This window comes from Pseudomyrmex gracilis, unplaced genomic scaffold, assembly GCF_002006095.1.
Source record: "Pseudomyrmex gracilis isolate BER0280 unplaced genomic scaffold, ASM200609v1 scaffold_236, whole genome shotgun sequence".
NCBI lineage: Eukaryota > Metazoa > Arthropoda > Insecta > Hymenoptera > Formicidae > Pseudomyrmex > Pseudomyrmex gracilis.
Genome location: NW_018020820.1, coordinates 13,871 through 28,883, shown reverse-complemented (window position 1 = coordinate 28,883; position 15,013 = coordinate 13,871). Strand labels below are relative to the sequence as shown.

At 39.8% G+C, this 15,013-nt stretch overlaps 2 protein-coding genes across 4 annotated transcripts; one reads left to right on the top strand and one right to left on the bottom strand.

Moving 5' to 3' along the window:
• Nucleotides 1-130: 130 nt before the first annotated feature.
• Nucleotides 131-5,145, bottom strand: LOC109859079. 2 transcript variants are annotated; one of them, XM_020436959.1, is made up of 6 exons: nucleotides 5,081-5,145; nucleotides 4,150-4,180; nucleotides 3,750-3,993; nucleotides 1,874-2,110; nucleotides 1,232-1,615; nucleotides 131-1,097 (listed from the first exon to the last, which is right to left on the bottom strand). In XM_020436959.1, exons 4-6 carry the CDS (start codon nucleotides 2,105-2,107, stop codon nucleotides 501-503), a joined length of 1,215 nt encoding a protein of 404 aa, XP_020292548.1. In that variant the 5' UTR covers nucleotides 2,108-2,110; nucleotides 3,750-3,993; nucleotides 4,150-4,180; nucleotides 5,081-5,145; the 3' UTR covers nucleotides 131-500. The 2 variants fall into 2 exon arrangements, with proteins under 2 accessions (XP_020292548.1, XP_020292549.1); XM_020436960.1 differs by lacking the exon at nucleotides 5,081-5,145 and adding an exon at nucleotides 4,261-4,285.
• LOC109859078 (transcription factor stalky-like) lies at nucleotides 4,809-11,397 on the top strand. 2 transcript variants are annotated; one of them, XM_020436957.1, is made up of 8 exons: nucleotides 4,809-5,205; nucleotides 6,436-6,588; nucleotides 6,767-7,224; nucleotides 7,750-7,996; nucleotides 8,611-8,814; nucleotides 8,934-9,177; nucleotides 9,329-9,534; nucleotides 9,721-11,397. In XM_020436957.1, the coding sequence occupies exons 1-8, from the start codon at nucleotides 5,068-5,070 to the stop codon at nucleotides 9,856-9,858; spliced, it is 1,788 nt and encodes a 595-aa protein (XP_020292546.1). In that variant the 5' UTR covers nucleotides 4,809-5,067; the 3' UTR covers nucleotides 9,859-11,397. The 2 variants fall into 2 exon arrangements, with proteins under 2 accessions (XP_020292546.1, XP_020292545.1); XM_020436956.1 differs by having other exon boundaries at nucleotides 7,747-7,996.
• The last annotated feature ends 3,616 nt before the right edge of the window (nucleotides 11,398-15,013 follow it).

Sequence of the window (15,013 nt, the reverse complement as noted above, 5' to 3'; positions counted from 1 at the left end):
TAAGAAAATAAGAAAAGATAAAAAGGTTGAGAAACAATTCGCTTTTAATTTATTTGATTAACTTACTCCTTTTCTTAAATAACTACAATGTGATAAAAAATAATTTATATTTATATATATTATATATATGTACACATGTATAATTTATTTTTACACGTAATTACAAGTGTCAAGCGCTGGAAACACTTTTGAGATTAATCAAATAAAATGCGTACGAAGATGATTTAAGATCATGTATACTACGGAATTATATGCGAATCGAAATCTATATATAAATATTCAAAGAAAAACTTTGAACTAATAAATACGACTATTACACACTATCTGAAGAATCTTTCTATCGGCAGATATATATATATATATATATAAAGTTACAATTTTTTGGAACAAGAGGAAACAGAGACGAGCTGGTAGTTTCAAGTCTGATTTCCACTTGTCTGTCGTTGAAGAAAAAAACATAATTGTTTATGTACAAACTCTCTCTTTTTTGTTTCTCGTTTCTATCCGTAACTGATAGTATATCCCATAGACAGCATTAGTATCTCCTTGATTGCCGGGTGTAACTGACGCTCGATGTATCTGGTCAACGCGTGGCTCGCGCCCTGCAGAAACACGTCCTCCATTTCCCTTGTGATATACTCCTTCGACTGCCAGCTTCTGAACGGATCGTCCAGGTCCACAGGAAACAGATTATCGAGATCGTCGTCCATCAGTTCCCTCACCTCTCGCGTCACGTTTTCCGACCGTTCATCCTCATCGTTCCAGAGATCGGTCGCGTTTAAAATCCTGGTAAAGTTCACGGATTTCTCCGTCGGTTTGCGTCCGTTTGCCAGAGCGTTCGCGAAATCCTGGGGCGTGATGACCATTGTGGTGCGCGCGAACCGGGTCGTCGTCGAACGTTTCCGACGCGACGGTATCTTGGTGATCCAAGAGTTCTTTCTCCATATGCCGAAGTTGGTCCCGGGAGAGTGCGAGTAACGCGGATGTCGGCTCTCGTTCGGTATGACGACGTCCACCTCTTCCGCGATATTCGCCAGCTGTCTCGGTTCCACGGCGTCGTACTTATCATTCTCTGGCATCGGCAGAGTCGGTATCACCTGAAACAAAGCAAATAGACAAAAGACAAAAAAAAAAAAAGATAACAAAGAAGGTAAAACAAAAAACACACTTGTAAATATCAAAATTCGACAATATTCGATCAGAAATGAGTCAGCGCGCGATTCAAGCTCACCTTGTCACTGACCGAGTGATACGGCGGCCATTTGTCCTGGCGCTTGATCTGTTTGTCAAGGCGAGTGGGACGACAGCCGTACGCGTAGATCGACGCGAATCTGGGCTCCTGGAAGCTGGACTCCGTGCGTATACGCATCTGGCCGCGTTCGCGAACAATCGGGCTGGTGAGAAAGTTTATTCCCGCGCGTCGCAGCCGCAGCGTCATTCTGCAGGACTCGGCGGGAATCGGAGCGTGATGATCTCGGGGCGCTAGGGACACTATTCCGGACACCGACAGATCGTTGAACACAACGCGCGTTTTGAGAGAGCTGCGATTCGGATCGTACACGCACTGTTCCACCCGTGCCCAGTGACCCCCGAGCTCTTTCGTGTTCTCCGGAAGCTGCGAAATAAAACCAAGTTGCGCGCGTCATCCGCTCGTTACTCGCTCGACTGCTTATTACTTCTTACGGCACGAATTTTCTCGAACATTTTTATTGAGCGAACAACATCGGACGCAAACGATGCGAACAGCACTTTGAAGATCGCGCGAAAAGTAGGTAAATAGAAATTTGGTAAGTTTTTTAATTATAAATAAATAAGATAAAGAGAAATAAAAACATCTCTTTTAGAAGAACAGCGGGATCAAAGAAAATGTTACCTTCACAGCCATACGGGTGACGGACATTTCGAGAGGAGCTGAACGAAGTTCCTGTTGATACATCGTCTTAGCCTCCTCCTCGTCCAGCTTGTTTCGTCGAGTGGAGTCTCTGTGAAGCGCGTCCAAAGCGCGCTCCAATCGTCCACCGCACGCATTCCAATTGCCGATCTCGGCATACGCGTAACCGATCGAGAAGAGGACGAACAACCAAATCGGCAACTGTTTGAACGGCATCACCTGCGACGAGTTTTTTTTTTTTTTGTGATTCCATCGATTATACAAGTGCGGTATAAAATTAACCAAATTATATTAAAAATCTGCCGCGGCAATGTGCGAGAAATGATGAAGATTCTCTTTAATCTACGCGATTATTGGAAATGAGAAAGTATTGTAATGTCGACAAAAAGTAAAAACTTCTCAACATATTTCGAGCGAAATACAATGCTCGCAACATGTGTTGCGCACAACCACGTAGCCGATGTGAACGTGCACACACACGGACACTCGCGCGTCCAGGTTCCGCCATTAAAATATCTCCCAAGGCATATCCTGTAGAAACTCGGTGAGTCGCTCGAGTCGCCGAAACAGAGCATGAAAGCGTCTCCTCATTCTGATTATCGTCAACAACAATTGGATTGTGTGAAACTAGGAAGCGCGGTCTCTTTTTCGGTAGCTCTAATTAACGCTAATTGCGCGGCATCGCGACGCAAATCTATATGGATCTAATGTCATTACTGACACACAATTAACGTTTGGAGAAATTTTTCTTTTCAACTTAGGATTCGGGTGTAATGGAAATATATTTTTGTCGAGACGGAAAATCTATTTTTAAAATTTATATCAACCGAGTCACATTAGATTAAAAAAAAAAAAAAAAAAAAATCCAACGTGCGACTCGAAAATATCAAACGTTTTTTTCATCGCGCGGAAGTATTCAGCATCTATTTCCCAACTTTTTTTTTTTATAAGCACGCAACTGCGCGTGCGAGCACGCGCGTTTGCGAAATTTATTTATTCCGGTGTACTATTTTACAACAACTTGCAAACGCGCGCAAGAAACTGCGCGCGAGATTTTTTATGCTCGCTGCTGTGGCGAAATGTGCATTGTTTCGTCCTTGCGCGTATGCTAATGCAGAGGAATCCATTCGTTCTCTTTCGCCCTGGTAATTTTTGACCGCATTCGGCAAAGATACTTGCGATATTTGCGCGGCAATTGTTGAGCAATTTTCCTTCCTGACTTCTTTCTTACTCGACTCGTGTCGAGGAGAATCTTGCGCGCACACAGGTGGTAAGGTGAATTGTTATACGAAGCGTGTTTCGTTGAGCGAGTGATACACGACGGCTCGCATATCTCACGTGCGACTTTCATTCTCGTACATATAAGTGTAAAATAAAAAAAACTACTATAATCTCTAATAAAACTCGAGTGAGTTTTTTTCCGACTATATTATTTAGCTCAGCTGTACATTATTATTGCACTCTTCATACTCAAGTAACGCATTTACATATTTTCCGTATATTCATTTATATTTATATTTTTTTTATTTTTAGCTTCAAAAAGAGTCAACTAATCAACAATTGTCTACAGATTCTCTTTTGTCGAAATATTATATACTTCGCTCCGCAAGCGAGTTTACGCAAAATCCTGTTTCAACAATTTGCACGTCCGAAACGTTAACGGAGACCGAGATCTCTTGTCTTTCTTCTAATCAGGAAAAGAATGTAGATAAAAAAACTACGCGTTTTGCGCGTAGAAGTCTTCCATTTTTTTTATCACTCGGACATGCAAATTCTCCGCGCGCGCAGCATTCGCGAGAGCTCTCGCCGAGAATGCTTATCACTCTCGTAATTCTTAAAACAAATCACACGCACTTACTTCCCGGAATATTTGAATCACTCCCGATGAGATGATGACGACGATGTGGTGAACGCGCGCAGAATCGCTCCGCACCTCTTCGCGCCGAGAAACGTCGGAGAACAATGAAAGTGCCGCCGCCGCTTCTCGCGTACATACACATCTCGCCGCTTGCTTGGACACGCATCGCGGCGATTTGTGTGTGCAGAAGAAGAGTCGACTCCATTTCTTCTCGTCTAGTGGCACAGGTGCTCATCGCACGCAGCTAGTAGTAGTGCAACAAGCGAGGTAATAATAAAAAACAAAAAAAAAAAAACAGAAGAGAGACAATTCACTGGAATGTGGAACGCCAATCTATCAGTCTAATTAATTCTGATTGAGACGTGTGGATTATAGACAAAGTATTTATAGATAATCGTACCTGCACGCAGAGCGAACGACTTCTCTCGTAACTGCAACAAGAAAATAAAAAAACTTGAAATTACAACGAATGAATAAAAAACTGTTTGTTCAACATACAAGAGTTACGTACGTGTTTAAAATATTCAACGGGTGTATGTAAAAAAATGGATTTACATCATTCATGGGATTTACAAACAAATAAATTAAGAAAGTAAGTAGTAGTACAACGAGAGTAGTGCGCCGAATATCGAAGATAGATAAACGATAAAAATTTGAGTTTGCTCCCTTTTTATGCGCAGTCGCGACGCACGAGAGCGTCTACGTAGATGGGACGCGCGTGGAAATATCCGCACCATCCAACCGGAGGCGACGAGTGCTCGCTCTATCGACGTAAGCGCGTATACTCCCTATAGATAGAGCGCAGTCCGACTACATTCGCGGAAAAGTGGAGTGTCTCTCCTCGAGAATCCCTATTTTTCTGTCTCGTCCACACAGCGCGCGCGCGACACCGAGGGAATTTTTCGCCATTTGCGACCCTGCGCGAATCATCGAACTCGGCGTTTTGTCCGCGCGAGGTCGCCGCGATCGCACCGAAACGTTATCCGATTCCACTTTGCCCGCGATCCCGGGGTTTCTCTCTAATCGTCGTAATCCCGGTGTTGGACGTATGTGTGCGGTTTCGTTCGAGCTAAGGGGGCTGGACGTCTTTGTGCCGCGTGATGCATGGCAGCAGTGCGTATACTTGTGCCGCTGACAATGAGCGGCGGTGTCTGTGATAAGTGATCCGCGCATAAAACCCATCCCTCACGACCCCGTGAAAACGCGAAAAAACAGTGGCAGTGGAGAAAGATCGCTTTGCGCGTCGGCCGCCGATTAGAGCACGTCTCTTGATGACTCGCGCTTTACGAGTGCCGCAGGCAAGCCGGAGCACGCAATTATGTTCGACGTACCGCAGAAGTTCTACGAGCTGTGTCGCCTTTGTTTATCCCAGGATGGTGGCAAGTTGTCCATATTCGAGGATGAGGGCACCGAGCGTAACTTCGCCGCGAAGATACACGCGTGCCTGTCAATCACGGTGAGTGACGCGATTTGCGAGATTATTCACGTTTTATCGGACGCGACCATCTGTGCAACACTTCTCTCGCTCCGACTCGCATTGCATATCTCTCTGTCTGCATCATTCACGTATTCGTTTTCTCGCTCCTTCTCTCTCTTTTTCTCTCTCTCTCTCTCTCTCTCTTCTCCTCTCTCCCTCTGGTTTCTTTCTCTTTCTCTTCTGTTTAGAGGCGCTCTCGCGCGTTCTATCGCGAGCACTCTCGGGTTCTCTCTCTCTCTCTCTCTCTCCCTCTCCTCTCTTTCTCTCTTGCGTTTCTTTCTCGCTCGTTCTCTTTCGCGATCGCACTCGCGCTCACGTCCGTCGTCGGATCGCGTCAGCGCGAACGTGTATATGTGCGCGTGCCACGGGAGAAAGTTTGGCAAGAGATGTGTCCGCGAGATAAACCGACGAGCAGCAGCAGCAGCAACATTTAAAATGGCAGTGATAAGCACCGCGCGCAACGAGAGGTGGAAGAAACTTTACGGTCACGCGAGTCATACGAGGGAAAGAGAGAGGGAGGGGGGCCTACTGGCTCCTTATTTGGGTAGCCTGTTATCATGTTTCACACGCGAAATCTGTTGTCACGTTGCGCGCGTTGTACCGTTTCCGGCGCCTTTAACGTCCTTTTTTTTTTTTTTCATTTTACCCGGACGCGCGGCTTCGCGCGATTCGATAAAAGAACGCTCTCACCTGTACCTACGCATTTGCATTGTCTCGCTTGCACATGCCCGCGCCAGTTTTTTATGCAAAACTTTTATCCTCTTTTGTATCATATACGAGATTTTTGTTTTCAATCTGAAAATTTTTCACGAGAGCACAGGTTGAAAATGTGCGCTGCGCACGGAAGTCATTGTCCTCCATTGAGCTGTTTTTTCTCTGGACTGTTGTTTATGTTCGCGTTAATCACTTGTTCTCTCATCATTTGCAGTAGAACATTTCGCAATTGTCGCTAAGGGTTTGCGCGTCAGAAATCGATAGAATTTCAGTTTATTTGATTATTTTTAGTTTCAATTTAATTTTAACCAATTTCTTTTGTTTTTTTATATTTTAAATTTAAGTGATAAAGAGAAAAAAATCTAAATGTAGAAATTAATCTGAAAGAAATTAATCTTGTAGTTTGAATACACTTTTTCTGAAAAATACAATAAGATATTATTTTGCAAGAATCATTTCATTATGTGATGATGTATGTATATGTTTTTTTGATAGGTAAAACATGGCGATTCCTTGCCGCCAATTATCTGTCACCGGTGTGTACACAAGTTGGACGAGCTGCACAATTTTCGTAAAGCGTCACAAAACGCTGACACTGTACTTAAAGAGTACCTGAATCGTGCCAAGCAACTTGCGTCTTCTAATGAGGTAAATTAATACAGTAATAAATTATTTATGTTTTTGCAAACTTTGAAGCTAATCTTTACTGTAAAGGAGAAACACACGCTTTGGAGTCTCTTCTATATTGAAATTAAATTGTGTATTTAAGTAAAACAAAAAACGACAACGTTCAGAGATAATATTAAAAAACTTGTTTTTCTTTCAGAGAGAGTCTTTCTCCACTGCCAAAACGGGTGACGATAGTGTCATGCAATCGATCCGCAAATTGGACAGAATACTGTTCAATGAGGAACTCAACTCCGAGCCCGCCAGCATTAATCAAAATATAATACCTCAGACTCAAACGCTTCACCTAGAGATGCAAAACAGCGACATGACGGAGCATGATAATATTAAGTGCGAGCCGGAGGACGATACGTGTTCCAACAGTACGGATCCTGAGCGATTGGAAATTGAGGATCGCGACGATCAGGAGATCGAGGGCGAGGAGAACGGTTACGACATGACCGTCAATAAGAAAATTAAACTAGAGAACAGTTACGACGGCTCCAAGTCCAACACGGGAAATTGCAGTCCAGTCAACAGAATGGACACTCCGGAAAGTAATTGTTCGGATACCAACATTGATCAGGAAACGACAAAGCTGTGGCAAGCTCTAGCCAAGTAAGTGAGCCAAATTTAATTAGATTGTGGCGATAAAAGCTGAAAAATACGTGAGTTACTTGTTTTGTATATTTTGCATAAATGTACAATTTGTGAATCTATTATAAAGATGTGAAGTTGTTTCTGTTGAATTAATTGAAATTCTGTTAAATTAATTTGTATATTACTGTTTAAATCACAGTTTTTTATTTGTTAGATATTTCTTATCGGTATGTGTCGCTATTTAATCTCTACAAATATATCTTCAAGTGTTCAGAACACTTCGAAATAAATAGAAGATATTGATTGATAGATAAATAAGTGGATAGATTCGATAAGACATATTAAATATAATATTAGATAAGACATCTTAATTGTAAGAGATAAAGAAAGAATTGTTACATTTTAAATAAGAAAACATATTACGCATATATTTTAAATTTTGTGTACGCACGTTATAATTTTATACATTGTTGCGATAAAATTACACTTACTTAAAGAATAAAAAAAGTAATTTTAATGTGCATTCGTTTATCAAACAAGCAGTAATAGTAGCCTGGAAATCACAAGAACGAACGGTGATAAAATGAACAATGGATTCGCCGGTGAAGCGACCAATCTGTTACGCTCTCTCATCAACAATAGGCAGATCGGCATTACTACGGTCGATTCAGATAGGATATCTCCCCAAATCAGATTCTACAGGGACACTCAAGGGACGACCAATGAGCACACCTTGAGCGATTTTTCTATGCATGGTAATCGCACGAACATACCATCGTTGGAGAATAAGGTGAGTAAAGAAAAAAAAACTGGCTTTTGATAGAGCTTGGTGAAAAACTCTGTGAAATATCTGTGTGAGTGAAATATCTGCAATGTGTGTCATTTTGTGGAAGATTTCTGTGATTCTTACGCGCGCACCAGAAATGTTTTGTATCCCGGGAACAGACAAAAATATTTCTTCGAAATGCCAAATGCGGACGTCTATACATTCAATGAAATAGAAAGAAAAGACCCTTGGGTACGATGGTGGGAGAAGCTCAGGCTATCGTTGGGCCATCGGTCGATCAGTAAATCCCTTTAGGTCTATTCAAAGTATATTCACTTCAGGTAGAATCCTGCGGATTCCGAGCTAGGCAAATTTATGAATACGGAAAAGTTTTTTTCCCGCAAAAATGTTACACGTCATCAGAGATATCAGTATTGCATAATAAGCTTTTAGACATTGCTTTTTTAGTTTAGTTTTTAACAACGAACAATAAATAATATTATTGACGAATGACAAATACTTAACATGATGTCAATTAACAACAATGTGAATAAGAGGCCTTTGCGTCATAGAGTTTTATTTCGCGCTAAGTACTTCACACTTATTTTGGTATATTACGTTTGTACTTGACTGCGCAGAATGTCTCAATGGACAGCAATCCATCTAGCCCCGCGAGTATCGGTCGCAAGGAAATGGCATCAACGACAAAAGGCCGTAGAAAGCAGAGTTATCCCAGTAAGGCTCCAACGAGTCCGGATGTTGTCACGAATTACCATCATGAGAATACCGACGACGAGCAAGCGCATGACTTTACGACATGGTCGAATAAAATAAAGATTAAGGTAATCTTCGTGCAATTGTAGTTGCAATTTTGATTTGTTGTATAAAATAATGTTGTAAAAACAAAACAAATATTATGTTCTAAGTTGCATGCGCAATATTACTGATTGATTCTGTTCAGATGGACGATCAGAAGCAACAGCTCGATCAACAAAGCAGCAACAAGAGGATCGACATGACATGTTCAAATTGCGGCACCATGACAACAACAATTTGGAGACGAAACGTCAAAGGCGAGATGGTGTGCAATGCCTGCGGTCTGTATTATAAACTTCACGGCATTAATCGTCCCGTCACCATGAGAAGGGACACTATACATACGCGCAGACGTAGACCCAAAGGCGAGAAGCCAACAAGGCACAGAAGTAAGAAAGGTTCAATAAGTTCTAATTTTTATTCTACTTTTTGTTCAGATTATTTCGATTAATAATTTTAGAAATATAAGAAGTAAAAGTTTGATTTTTTTCCTACAATGTGAAAATGATTCGCGTTCTGAAGATCAGATAACGTTTTCAGAAAAAGGAGACGCGGTCTTATCGTCTCAGTCAACGACAGGAGAATTGGATGCCGACAGCGCGGACATGCTGGCGGCTCTTCGACGACAAATTCAGCCTCATCTAATGATGGCAGCTTTGAGACCCACGCACATAACTAATGCGCATACTCATCCGCCTCCACCTGCCGCTTACTCAATACCATCCTTGCCTAGTTACTTGCTCCAGGTAAAGTCACTTTTCGACACATGCGAGTATCTGGATAAAAAACTCTTTTGTGTGTTTGTATCAAACTACAAAAACAAAAAAAATCCGGTTTTGAAATTATCTCAATTGTTCAAAACTTTTTCGACTCCGTGATTTCTCTTTCGAATCACAACTGTCAAACACGATGTCTTCTGTTTGAAATTGCAGCAACATGTAAAAACCGAAGATCGTGTGCAGCGACAGATGTCCGTGGACGCCGAAGAGGCAGACGAGGGCGACGAGGAGAACATTTCCGACGTTCCCCTGAATTTGGTAGCGACTTCTCTTTCGGAGGAAACGCACTGAGAAAAATCCGGCCGTACTTCGCGCCTAGGTATGCTTAATGAAGGCTTTTCTAGACGGTCCGTTCGGTGACGTTCTCACTCTGGATAGATCAACCGGAAGAACACACGTGTGTTCTTCCGCAAGCGAATTCTCTCAGCACTTTTCCCGAGAAACGTCATTCACAAACCGAGGGACGCGAAACGTTCCGTTTTAGAAGAGAGCTGTCAAAAGCTCGCGCCGCGGCGCATCCCGCACGATGGAACGAGATGATATTAATTTCGCAGTATTAATTATTCAAGAATGTACATATATATACACACACACACTTACACGTGCATACACGCAAAAGAGAGAAAGAGAGAGAGAGATACACGTGTACATACACATTACCACACACGAATGACACTGATAAGCACACGTGAAAGAAAAAAACACGAGAAAATATTTTTATACAAAATTTTGTATGCTCGCCCGTTGTACATAGACGTGCCGCGGATCCATCCGTGATCTACCATTCGGAGTGGCCCGTCGTCGTTGCTCTCTCGATTTCAAAACAAACGATTTCGAAGATGAACGACAACGGCAACGGCTCCTCCAATGGCGTACCTGCAACGTCGTTTTGGCTTTCGACATTCAACCGTATTACGCTCCAAATTTTAAGGTCCTTTAAAACTTTTTATACGTTGCGTAGTAAAAATGTTGGATTATTTATTTTAACAACGCACTGTTTAAATAATGAATATTTCAAGCACAATTTTTTTCGAACATTAGTCTAATGTAATCATGAATAAACTTGACAATCAATCTCATGATTGATTCCAGTTGTCTCAATTATGACTGATTCATACATTTGATGAATTGATTTAAAAAACGTGTTTCACTTAAAGCACTTCAGTGTTTTTTTTTTTTTTTTTCTTTCAACATCTTGAGTCAAACTCGAATAAACAAAGTTTTTAAATAATTGACAATTAAAAACCGATTGAAATATCATTGAAACAATAAAATACTAATTGAATTATCTTACAATTTTTGCTTAAGATTTCTCGATAGTTGTTATCTACAGTTATTATTGGATTATGACGTTAGATATGAAAAAATATACGTCTGAAATTATCGCAATTCGGGTCAAAACAAACAAGTGTTGCCGTACGAATCGGTTTTAATCAATAGCGCACATATACGTAAGATATATCGCATGCTCTTCTTTTGGTTCTCAACAATGAAACTATACTCGGCAAAATCAATTTGAAATCAAATGAAGCGCGTGACAAGTTTAGCCGTATATAATTGTTTTCTCGCTTCACAAGATAACTGCGGCGATTATCGAGAAGCTATGTTTGTAGGAATATTTGTGTTACGCGAAAAAAAATGTGATACACGATTGATGATACTGTGCGTGAAAAAAAAAAAAAAAAAAAAAAAACAAATCCTACATTTTGTACGCAACATTTTAACAAGTTCGTCCAGTGGCGACAAATTTGAGCGATTGACAATAAGGGATGTAGAAAGATTGGCGCGCAATAGGTGACACTTTGGGGCCTGAATAAAAAAAAAAAAAAAGCAAACTGCTAGCAACTATTACACCAGAAGAGCGTGCCTCCTCCACGTTACTCGGAGGAGACACTCCCGGAGCCTTACATTAGAGACCTTGTAGATATTATTAAACTACGCGCTTGAACTTGTGTGTGTGTGTGTGCGAGAATTAATATTTCTAAATTTTTATCTCTCTACTTCTCCCCCTTCCCCCCGTTAGAAAACGTGTACTTAATCTCAGATCGTACTCGCACACAATTATTCTAGGCTAAAGAATAATCTCCGAAAGCAATAAGGAAACACGGCGAGACGTAAATAATCGTCTTTGTCGTCGTCGCCGCCGTCGCCGTTATCACGCGGATACTCAGTTACGCTCTCTCTTCTTCCCCCCTCCCACCCACCCCCTATCCCGTATCTATCTCGACGATGAACGAGATACATGTGAGAACTTAAGAAAGTAAATACTTAGGTAATCGTTAACTCATACGCGTCGGATACGTTAAAAGTAACGAATTTTACGACTCCACCACTGCTGCGTAGTTAGTTTTAAGATCAGGACGAGAGAGAGAGAGAGAGATATGAATTGTTATTTTAAATAGGGGATTCTTATGTAACTACCTCCTTTTAGAGTGCTTTCGAGAACTTTTCTTTTACATATGTATATCAATATTTTTTGATTCGCGAATTTCGATCACATCTTGAAAATATTAATTTATACAAACGACATATATATATATATTTATAAATATATATATTTATAAATCATGTATTTTTATAATAAGCAAAAATTTATTATTCGTTTTACAGAAGTAAAAAATAGAAAGATTTTTTTGTTAACAAAAATTTTATTTAGTTTTATGATTGTCAAGGTACGCGTGTGCGAGGCGTATGTGAAAACACATTTTCACAACATACAGAGGCTATGTTTTAAGTAATTGAGAATTACTCGGTGTGGACAATATCTCAACCGTTCTCTTTCTTTGCCGGGGCACTGTGTAGGGTTTTAACTTTTCCCTTTTCAATCCCCGGGTACGTCTTCGTGTAAAGTAGGCGAAAGGAGCAGAGCCGCGACCGGGGTCTCCGCCATTCTGCCAGATTTGTACAGATAAATACGTCAAAGGAACGGGTGTTAGCGCATAATACTATGGCCAGTGCATCTACTCATGGTACCGTAATATTTAAATAACGTGTCGTATACCTAAACAACATTGCCAAAAATAGATTTAGTCTCTACGTACGTAGGATAGTTAAGCACGTACACAAAAAAATTTAGCATTCCTCTATATTTCTACTCTTTATCTTCTTTCTTTCTATTTATCCTAGTTATCTTTATTTTATTTTATCTTGCAGTTCTCACATCTCCACCTGTAATCATGTCTTTGTTTATTTTATTTTTTTTTTTTTTTTTACAATGTCCTTTTACAATTTTTGTTTCTCAATCTTTTTCTTTTCTTCTTTCTCTCCGTTTTTCTTAGTCTATTTTCTGTTTAAAGTTGTTTTTCCGAGGAAATCATTTTTATTCCCTCCAATCTTCTTTCTTTCATTTGTGGCGGAGACCTACGGAACGTTCTCATGAGATTTCAAAAACAGCTCGCAGCAGTCCGCGGAGTATTTTTAGCATTAGTTGTTATCGAAGGAGCCTTATAATTGAATATTCCTCCCGATAGCAACGCCGTTCTCTCACGATCATAAATATTTTTGTCGATGGTGTTGTTATTTTTTCCGCAGTGTAAAAATATTATATATATATATATTTTGATTTTGACTCATGAGATTCAAAGCAAAGCTTTACAAACGTGACGAATGAGCTTAATGTCAGTAGGTAGATATTGAAGAGTATTAAATGTTGAAAAATATTGCTAACAATATTAAAAAAAAACGGCGTTAATGTCGGGATCTTTGTACATATATATACGTTGAGAAAAAGAGTGGGGCTTGAAATGATCATTTTTTTCAATCGTTTTTAACATTGAATGTTTCTGCACAATGTAGTGGCAAATAACGAACATTTTGACATAAATAGTTTTTTACATGTTGTATTGTTAACACACACAGTGTAAAGTAACGAAACAGTATTCTATTATAAAGATCTGATAATAACTTATTGAAATGAGGCTTTCTTTAATACATAACAGGCGACTAAATTTACAAAAAGAAAGTCTAAGCAAACAGTATGTTAAAGTATTGATAGAATAGAGTTTTGTAATTTATATATATGTGTATAATATATTGTCTTATATATTTATTGTATTTATTATTTAACATGCAAAAGAAAATTGTCGCGAAAGTTTCAAAGAAAGTCGCAAAATTTAAATTTGTGATATTTATTACATTGTCCAACTCCACGTTAACTTTTTTATGTGGAAATTTTGGCACATTTTAATTTACAATAGAGATAAGTTCTTTCGGGCCCAGTAAATTGATATTTTATTTAATTTGGAGAAATTTCAAGTTTTTTTTACTTATATTCCCCCGTTTATTTGACACGCGATTGCAATTGTACAGAAAACATCCGCTGTTAAATGTATGATTTCGTCATTTTCAAGCTTCGCTGCTAACGTACACGCATGTATAAAATATACATGTATATAAACGCATATAGTACATATACATTATATATTGTATATATGTATACATGTGTACGCGCGCGAGAGAAACAAGAAAAAATTATTCTATATTATTATATTACATATAATAATGAACCCGTACGAGTGTGACCACAGCAGAGAGCATTATTGACATCGGTTTTTGTCGCAACGACATTCACAAAATAATAACAAATATGTGTATATTTATATAAATGCGACGCGTACAAATCAATTAATTAAATCGCAGGCAATACGGAACAATTCTGTCTCGTGTGTGCATCAAAACACGACCACCCTCGTTTCAAACAAACATTTCGATAAGTACGTAATTTTCAAACAACATTCTTTCTCCCTCGAACGGAACGCGGCTCGTCGACGTCGCACAGTGGGTCGAAAAAAAAAAAAACAAGATCGAACACGTGACTTTCACACGTGTCGTCACGTCTCAATCAAATCGCCCTTCGTTTTTTCTACCTTTTCTACGAGACATAAAATCACCACTCGCAAGAGCGTGCAAAATATTGACACTAGGTTAATGTGAAGAATTACAGCATATTTTTCATCGAAAGTGACGTAGCAATCGATAAAAAAAAAAAAAAATTACATCAGCGAGCAAATCATTGTGTGTACCATTACATATAGATAGACAAGAGAAATGTACTTGTAAGCGTATTTATATAAGCCATCGTGCTCGGCTTTTCTTTCCCTTTTTTTAATCGAATCGAGAAATCACTGTGCACCGCGAAGCAAATACCAGTGTGTCCGTCCAACGTTTCGCGAGAGCGAAAGAGAGAGAGAGAGCGAGAGAGAGCGAGAGAGAGAGAGAGAGAGAGAGAGAGCGGTTGTACGCGATTTTAGTATTACGTCATAGTATTATTTCATCAGTATCCCGAGAGGGCGATCGCGCAGAGTCCAATTTTTCTTCAGATCTGAGTTTACTTTCGTATAAAGAGACATTCGCGCGACATCAGCGAACTGTTAATCCAAACATTGAAAAAAAGAAAAAAAATAAAACTCGTCAGCTGATCAACACTCGTCACTCACGCTGCATTATT

Excerpts from the sequence above, each read along its gene's own strand:
- LOC109859079 (XM_020436959.1), bottom strand. The coding sequence starts at position 2,107 with ATGCCGTTCAAACAGTTGCCGATTTGGTTGTTCGTCCTCTTCTCGATC. Across the intron at positions 1,616-1,873 it reads TCACCCGTATGGCTGTGAAG|CTTCCGGAGAACACGAAAGA; the intron begins GTAACATTTTCT and ends TTTATTTCGCAG. Across the intron at positions 1,098-1,231 it reads ATCACTCGGTCAGTGACAAG|GTGATACCGACTCTGCCGAT; the intron begins GTGAGCTTGAAT and ends GCTTTGTTTCAG.
- LOC109859078 (XM_020436956.1), top strand. The coding sequence starts at position 5,068 with ATGTTCGACGTACCGCAGAAGTTCTACGAGCTGTGTCGCCTTTGTTTA. Across the intron at positions 6,589-6,766 it reads AACTTGCGTCTTCTAATGAG|AGAGAGTCTTTCTCCACTGC; the intron begins GTAAATTAATAC and ends TTTTTCTTTCAG. Across the intron at positions 9,535-9,720 it reads TGCCTAGTTACTTGCTCCAG|CAACATGTAAAAACCGAAGA; the intron begins GTAAAGTCACTT and ends TTGAAATTGCAG.